The following is a 9078-nucleotide window of genomic DNA, read 5'->3' as shown; positions in this document are numbered from 1 at the left end:
AAGTTGGGTTTGTGTAACAATTGATGATGGCATCATGGCCACCATCACTGGGACCAGCTTTCAAATCCAGAGTTTTATGAATTGAATGTGAAGTTCCTGCATCTGGTGTGGTAGAGGGTTGAACTCAAAGCCATAGCTTGACCCTCTGGATTACTAATCCAGTGACATTGTCACTTACATTACAGTGTCCTCTCAATCTCAGCTGATCGAACTCACAATACCACTGGGTTCTCATGGGAGTAATTGCAAAGCCACCTTTTACAGAAGGGAGGGAAACTGTGGGACGAATTTGAAAGACACAGCAATGAGGTTATACAAGCCCATAGCTGTCTCACCCTGGGGGTGCGGTGATCGCTGTGCGTATCGAAGACAGGGTGCCCAGGTAGAGTTTGAGCCTCAGCCCCACTTCTGCGGGGATGAATGAGCAAGTGTGCCTGCCTTGTGATTGTCACTGGTTGTTCGAAAGCAATACTGTGATTTATGATCGTCACCTTGCCTCAGTTTCTACCTGTAGATTCCGCCTACAGCCCTCCCATTGTGCTGAAGGTGCTGGATTATCGAGCGTTCGGGTACAAACCAGTGGTAGGGCAGACGACAGTGAAATCCCTCGGCAAGTTCATGTGTGATCCTTTCGCTGGCTCACTTGAAACTGAAGGTAACAACTGGATATCTAAATCAATCTACATTAAGGTTTTATGCGAGCTACCTTCTCCTTGGTTACCAACCTCTTAGGAGAATCAATCATGGCTCAGTTCCTAATTCAAATCCCACACTGATCAGGTGGATGTTTATCCTTGGTGACCTGCCCAATCTTTATCCCTAAATCAATATCACAAAAAGAGATTGTCCTATCACGTTTGTTGTTTTGCGGGAGCTTGCTGCACAAAAATTTGGCAGCTGCATTTCCTACATTGCAACTGTGATGTTTGTTTTATTAATTCATGGGATGGTCGGAGTCGCTGGCTAAGTCAGTATTGCATGTCCAGGAGGCCAGCTAAGAGTGAACCACATTACTAGGGGGGGGTCTGGAGTCTCATGTGTAGGTCAGATGAGGCAAATATCCTTCTGTCAAGGATCTTTGTGAGCAAGATGGGTTGTTATCACAATTGACAGTAGTTGCCAATAGGCTAGCTTTTTATTGAATGCAGATTGCACCATCTGCCTTGTTGGGATCTGAGCCTACATCTCCAGAACATTAGCTGCCCAGTGACATTACCAATATACCATCTCCCACTGGACTTCACTTCAAAAGTACTTAATTGACTGTAGACCACTTTGAAGTATCCTGATATTGTGGAAATTGCCTTATAAAGCAAGTTTGTTCTCCTTTTTATAATCTGAGTGAAGTGTTTAGATGGAGGACGTTCTTTCATCTGAATTTGGGGACACCATTGAACCTCAGGACCTTGCAGGTCTCCAGTTACCTACTGGGGTCACCACTCAGAACAAGGTCAGGGTTTTACTGTGCTGAAACCAATGTTTTTTGCATCTTCTTCATTGTCCCCAAAGATGTCGCAATGATGTCAACCAAGACTTTTCGTGTGGAAACACCCAACGTTGAGGTAAGATTTTTTTTACAAAATGGCCATTGAGTACAGAGGGTGATAGTTACAATAATTGTGAGGTACAGCAGTGAACTGCAAGGCAAGATGTAGTTCCCATTTTATCCTGACAGTGATTTCAGGTCGTCCTCCAGTCCCCATTTCTTTCCAGGTCTCAACGTGCATGTCCCAAAATGGGTTTCCATGTGCCAGCATCTAGCAAGCTGGATTATTCAGATGGGATCCGATGGGATTCTCACCATCTTTGGATTGGCGCATGTTGCATCCTGAATCACAAAAGAGGATTGAGATCTCAACTTGTGGCGTATGTAATATTTTGATTCGGTGACACTGTGTCTGTCCTGGCAGTGTTCGATGGGGGCAGTGTAGAGAGGGCTTCGTGCTGTATCTAACCCTGTACTGTGCCTGTTCTGGGAATGTTTGATAGGGACAATATAGACAGAACTTTACTTTGTATCTAACCCCATGTTGTATCTGTCCTGGGAGTGTTTGATGGGGGTCAGTGTAGAGAGAGCTTTACTGTGTATCTAACCCCATACTGTACCTGTTCTGGGAGTGTTTGATGGAGGCAGTGTAAAGGAAACTTTACTCTGTATCTAACCATTTGCTGTACCTGTCCAGTGAGTGTTTGATGGGGGACAGTGTTGAAGCAGTTTTACTTCCAGTTTAAAAGAGTAGAGAGAGCTTTATTTTCAGTTTACAATATGGAAAGAGCTTTACCTTCAGTTGAAAAGAGTTTTGGGAGTTTAACCTTATGCCTGAGCATGTGCTGTACCTGCTCTGGGAGTATTTGATGGTGAAACTGGAGAGGGAGCTTTACTCTGTATCTAACCCTGTACTGTCTGTCCTGGGACTGTTTAATAGGAACAGTGCAGAGCAAGCTTAATTCTGTACACCATTGCTATCCCTATTCTGGAGTGTTTGCTGGGGACAGTGTAGAGAGAGCTTAACCTTTAGTTTAAAGAGTAGATAGACATTTACTTTCATTTTAAAATAATAGAGGAAACTTTACCCTGTATCTAACCATGTGCTGTACCTGTCTTGGGAGTGTTTGATGGGGAGCAGTGTAGAGGGAGCTTTACTCTGTATCTAACCCCATGCTGTCCCTGTCCTGGGAGTGTTTGATGGGGGACAGTGTAGAGGGAGCTTTACTCTGTATCTAACCCCATGCTGTCCCTGTCCTGGGAGTGTTTGATGCGGGGACAGTGTAGAGGGAGCTTTACTCTGTATCTAACCCTGTGCTGTCCCTGTCCTGGGGAGCGTTTGATGGGGAGCAGTGTAGAGGGAGCTTTACTCTGTATCTGATCCTGTGTTGTCCCTGTCCTGGGACAGTTTGATGGGCAGAATAATTTTAAATCTGATGAGGTGAAATTTGTTGTCTTTTAGAGTTCAGCTGCAGAGGATGCTCAGAAATCTGAACAGGAAGCCACTGAAGGGCTGCTGGTGAGTTGCTAAGGGGAGTTGCGTGAAGTCTCGTCCTGGTTGTTTCACATCTGCAAGCAAGCAGAAGCATTTTTCTGTCTTGTTCTTCCTGGAAACTCTGCAAACTCCAGGGTTCCTCTGCAGATCCTGCTGCTCTCCCAGGAGTTGGAAAGCATATGGATGTGTTACGATGGGGGAATAGCCGAACCCCTCTGATAACTAAACTGAAACTCAAACCCCAATCTGTTATGACCCCTAAACACCCAGAGCTGCTCGCCTTCCCCCTCATGATCTATCAAAAGTGTAGTTAAAAGAAAGAAAATCCCTGATCTCCACTTGACAAGTAACAAGAAACCATTTATTTATTTAACCCAACAATGAACAAATTAACAAAATTACTAACAAACCAACAATTCCCCCCTTAGACTACTAACTACTTCATAACTGGTCTAAATTCTACTGGGATGCGGTTTAAATAAAGACAGGTCCCACTAATATAAACCCAATGAATAAGAAGCAATAAATTGTAACTTAATCTCTCCAAGTTCGCAGTTGACTGTCTTCTGGAATATTTTGACATCTCCGGTCTCTTCACAAGCACCTTTCTTCCATTAGTTCTGCTGTCAAGGATTTTTTTACCTCTATAATTTCTTCAATGAGGAGTTTGAGCTAAAATATGGTGGGACCTTTGATGAATGTGATGGGCTTTCTCTGAGAGCTGAATGGTGCTAACTCTCGCAGGTGGCAGATGGCTCTCCCCAATTTTCCAAATGCCCTCGTCTTATATACCCGTAACGACATAATCAAACTCTTATAATGTGATTGGTTTCAGGTTGTTAACGCCATCAGATTTAAACTCAATTGGCTTTCTGTTTCTAGGTGCTTGGTTTAAATTAATTGGCCAAATTCAAACTTGTTGTCTTGGGAAAAAATTGCTGCTTAGCTGTTCTACACAAAATGTTTCCATTCGGGCACTGTCTGTGTGCACCTGCATTTATAAACTACCAAGCACAGGCAAAGCAAAGCTTTTAAAGGGACCACAGCACTCTTTTCCCCACGATCATTTTTACTGACAAATTGTAACTTCCTGCCTTCCAATTCATGAATTCTCTATCCAACTTCGTAGCAGATGTAGAAATAATTCTCAGTCATTTTGTGAACCCTGCCAGCAAATTGCTTTGGTCTGTTTACTCAGCACATTAGCTGAGGTGGGAAACCATACTGTAAAGTATTGTCTGTATTGTCTGCTGTAAAGCCAGCATTTATTGCTCTCCCCTAATTGCCCCTTGAGAAGGTGGGGTGAGCCGCCTTCTAGAACCGCTGCAGTCTGTGTGGTGTAGTGCCATTAGGGAGGGGATTGTAAGATTTTGACCCAGTGACACTGAAGGAACGTCAATATATTTCCAGGTCAGGAAGGTGTATGACTTGGAGGGGAACTTGCAGGACATAGTGTTCCCATGTATCTGTCTCCTTTTTCCATCACAATGATAGAGTTTGTGGGTTTGGAAAGTGCTATGTAAGGTCACTTGATGAGTTTTGTTAAAAACAGCATTGTTATCCTCTGTGAAGCCAGCTTAGGCAGAAACACTTCAGAAGCTGGGATTGTTCTCCTTTGAGCAAAGGAGGTTAGGAGGAGACTTGATAGAGGTGTCTGTTTATCACAAACACCCAGTATTGCTTCTTGTACACTTTGTCCCACATTGTGGTTACCGGTATGGGGCCTGTAGACTGCTTCCACTTGTGAATTCTTTCCCCTCCTATCTCTCATCTCCACCCAAACCAATTCTACATCCTGATCTCTTGATGTGGAGGTTCCGTTGTCGGACTGGGGTGGAAAAGTCAGAAGTCACACGACACCAGGTTCTAGTCCAACAGGACTATTTGAAATCACAAGCTTTCAGAGCATATCCCCTTGATCAGGTGAAGTGAAAGAGAAACACACAGAACACAGGATTTATAGGCAGAGAGATCAAAAGATCGTACAAATGGTGTGAGTTGAACCTCAAATAATAAATCTCTGCAGGTGATCAAAAGTGTCAATCGGTGTGAGTAAAGTATCAGCAGCTGAATAACAAGCGAAGGGATGATGTATAATCGGATTAAATGAGGCAGAGAGATAATTACAAAAAATTTAAAATAAGGTGGTGCTGGAGACAAACCAAATGCTGGAATAACATGATACGTATAGGAGTTACATGCTGAGGGTCTAACCAAAGTAATAAGTAATCCAAAACATTACAAACTAATAAAGGTGGAAAGATCATAACAAGTTATCAAGGTGATGGTAACAAAACAGGACAGTAAGGAAGACTTTACAGATACAGAACATTGTGGTGGGGTCACATGCAGCGTGACATAAGCCCAAGATCACGGTTGAGGCCATCTTCATGGATACGGAAGTTGGTTATCAGTTTCTGCTGGGCGATTCTGCATTGTTGTGTATTTCAAAGGCCACATACCCGAAGGTCAGAGGCTGAATGTCCTTGACCACTGAAGGGTTCCATGACTGGGAGGGAACATTGCTGCCTGGCGATTGTTGTGTGGTGTCCATTCATCTGTTGTCGTAGCATCTGCACGGTCTTACCAATATTCCATGCATCGGGGCATCCTTGCCTGCAGTGTATAAGATAGACAACATGAGTATCTGCTGTGTACGTGGTGGGTGGTGTTCCCTGGTGCAATGGTAGTGTCCAGGTCGATTATCTGACATGCCTTTTAGAGGTTACCTTCACAGGCTTGTGTGGTGTTGTGTCGATGTTCTCCTGAAGGCTGGATAGTTTGCTGCAAACAATGGTCTGTTTAAGGTTTGGTGGTTGTTTGAAGGCGAGAAGTGGAGGCGTAGGGATGATCTTGGTGAGATGCTCATCATCATCGATGACATGTAGAAGGCTGTGAAGTATATGGCATAGTGTATCTACTCTGGGGCAGTACTGGACGATGAAGGGTACTCTATCAGTTGTATCCTGTGGCTATCTTCTGAGGAGATCATTGTGGTTTTTCGCCGTGGCACGTCGGAACTGATGATCGATGAGTTGAGCATCGTATACCATTTTTATGAGGGCTTCCTTCAAAATCATCTGAATAGATCCTGTGTATGCGTAGGGGACAGATTCTTTAATATGTTTAGGTTGGAAGTGAGAGAAGTGCAGCATCATGAAATTATCTGTGGGCTTGCGATAGAGTGAGGTACTGAGGTGTTTGTCCTTGATGGAGATGAGTGTGTCCAAGAGTGAGACTGATTCTGAAGAGTAGTCCATGGTAGGTGTAATGGTGGGATGAAACTTATTGATATTGCTACGTAGTCATTTCAGTGATACCTCACCATGAGTCCCAAGGAAGAAAATGTCATCGATGTATCTGGTGTATAACGTTGGTCAGAGGTCCTGTGCAGTGAAGAAGTCTTGCTCGAACTTGTGCATGAAAATGTTGGCATGTGGGGTGCAAATATGGTCCCCATGACTGTTCTGTGTGTCTGGATGATCTCTTGAACCAAGGTCATCGCTAATGATTGTACCTGTATCACCAGAAGCAAAATGTTTGTTCATTTCATCTGCCGTTGACTTATGAGCCATTATTTTCCTTCCACTTTTACCTATCTTCCTATGTTTATTAAATGTCATATTGCCCTCTGTATTCAGGACTCAATCCTTGTCCTCCTGAAGCCACAATGGCATGGTGGCTCAGTGGTTAGCACTGCTGCCTCAGAGTGTGAGGGACCTGGGTTCAATTCCACCTTCAGGTGACTGCCTGTGTGGACTTGTGTAGCATGGAAACAGACCCTTTAGTCCAACTTGTCCATGCTGTCCAGATATCCCAAATTAATCTAGTCTCATTTGCCAGTATTCGGCCCATATCCCTCCAAACCCTTCCCAATTGTGTACCTATCCAGATGTCTTTTAAATGTTGTAATTGTACCAGCCTCCACCACTTCCTCCGGTAGCTCATTCCATACACGCACCACCCTCTGCGTGAAAAAGTTACCACTTAGGTTCCTTTTATATCTTTCCCCTCTCACCTTAAACCAAGCCCTCTAGTTTTGGACTCCCCTACCCTGGGAAAAAAGACCTTGGCTATTCATCCTATCTATGCCCCTCATGATGTTATAAACCTGTATAAGTTCACCCCTCAATCTCTTATGCTCCAGGGAAAATAGTCCCAGCCTATTCAGCCTCTCCTTATAGCTTAAACCCTCCAACCCTGGTGACATCCCTGTAAGTCTTTTCTGCATCCTTCCAAGTTCAACACCATCTTTCCTAAAGCAGGGAGACCAGATGTTTTTGCACCAAGTCTGGTTCCTCAGACTGATGCAGCACTTGCACATTCTCCCCATGTGTGTGCATGGGTTTCCTCTGGGTGCTCCAGTTTCCTCCCACAGTCCAAAGATGTGAAGCTTAGGTGGATTGGCCATGCTCAATTGCCCCATAATGTCCAGGAGTCTGCAGGCTAGGTGGGCTAGCCATGGGAAATGCAGGGTTACAGGGTTAAGGGGGTGGGCCTGAGTGGGACTCTTCAGAGAGTCGGTATGGACTCGATGGGCCGAATGGCCTGCTTCCACACTTAGGGATTCTATGTCCTCTGTAATGGCTGTCAGATCATGTTTATTTGTTTTAATGCACACGATCGATTCATTTACTTTGTTATGAATGCGACATACATTCAGAGATGGGCCCTTTATCTTTGTTAACATTTGTTTCTTGAAGCGAGCCTTTTTTCTCTCTGTCCCTTTTTGCCATTCTCTGAACCTCATTTCCCAGATTATTATAAACTTTAAACACCGCAGTGTTCGACATTTGTACTCTTCCCCTTAGTTTAAGACGTTCTAAGTAAGCAATGAAATCAAAGCTTATCGGGGGTGCGGATAGGAACATGGAATTTGAAATGCAAACAGATCAGCCAGGGTTTTACTGAATGGTGAAGCAGGCTGACTGGCCTTTCCTCCCAATCCTGTGTTTTTAATGCAGTGAGCTGCCTGAAAGGATGGTGGAAACAGGTTCTTTGGTAACTTTCAAAAGGGGTTTTGCAAAATAATTGAAAATCGAAAAACTTGCAGGGGAAGGGCGGTACCAAATTACATGGTGTTCACCACAGACACAGTGATCTAAATGGCTTCCTAGTGCAACCTAGGATTCTCTGAGGGTGGAAGCTGACAGTGTTGGCCCTTTACACCCATCTTTGGAAAACATTTGCCTTGAATCCAGTGACGATAGTAGTTTTCTGTTTGCTTTCTCTTTCAAGGAAGATGACGCCATTGACTGGTGGTGTAAGTTCTACGCTTCATCAGGGGAGCATGACGATTACACAGACTATCTGTTGCAGGGGTATGATACAATAAAGGTAATGGAGCTTTTCACCCCTGGGTCACCCCATGCTTGCGATGATTTGCAGTAATCTGTGAAATTGCTGCAATGTATGCCAAATACACCAAGTCCCCTTCACCAGCCAGTCTCCTTGCCTTGTGCTTACAGACATCCATTGATTCCCAGTCCAGTGTTGCCTCAGTTTTAAAGTCTGCATCCTTGATTTAAAATCTTTCTGGGTTCTTGTCACCAACATTCTCTTATTCTGTAATAAATGGCAATGAGATTTAACAGGATTGTTTCAGCTTATGTGTAGTGATAGGAAACAGGGACTAGTGAAAGGGAGGGGTGGAGGGGATGCTAGAGAGAGGGATGGGTGAAGGAATAACTAGAGAGAGAGTGTGAAAGTCACACTATCACACTCTCACACAGAATTGTGCACACACATCACTCTCGCACAATTACTCTCACACACAGTAGCTTTCTCACACACAGTGGCTTTCTCACACACAGTCACTCTCACCCACAATTGCTTCCACACACACACACACACTCACGTACACTCACTCTCTCACACACTCACTCTCTCACACACTCACTCATACACACAGTCACTCTCACTCGCAGTCAAACTCACACACAATCGGTCGCATACAGACAATTGGTCTCACACAGAGTCACACATTCATTCTCACAGACTGTCGCTCTCACACATGCACTTACCCTCACATGCAGTCACCCTCACATGCAGTCACTCACACACACATTCACTCTCACACACGCAGTCTCTCACACAT

General features: G+C 44.3%; 1 protein-coding gene across 1 annotated transcript; it reads left to right on the top strand.

Annotated features, from left to right (window-relative positions):
• Nucleotides 1–480: 480 nt before the first annotated feature.
• Nucleotides 481–8318, top strand: LOC125482250 (myoferlin-like; the record flags this gene model as incomplete). Its single annotated transcript, XM_048594288.1, has 4 exons — nt 481–655; nt 1510–1562; nt 2949–3005; nt 8220–8318. Coding segments are annotated over exons 1-4 (384 nt in total), but the record flags the coding sequence as incomplete, so codon positions are not given.
• Between the last annotated feature and the right edge of the window lie 760 nt (nt 8319–9078).

The sequence above is a fragment of the Rhincodon typus genome, unplaced genomic scaffold (assembly GCF_021869965.1).
Source record: "Rhincodon typus isolate 14 unplaced genomic scaffold, sRhiTyp1.1 hic_rhity00007670, whole genome shotgun sequence".
NCBI classification, from domain to species: Eukaryota; Metazoa; Chordata; class Chondrichthyes; order Orectolobiformes; family Rhincodontidae; genus Rhincodon; species Rhincodon typus.
The sequence above is the reverse complement of the archived record's forward strand: the minus strand, read 5'-3'. Positions and strand labels throughout refer to the sequence as shown.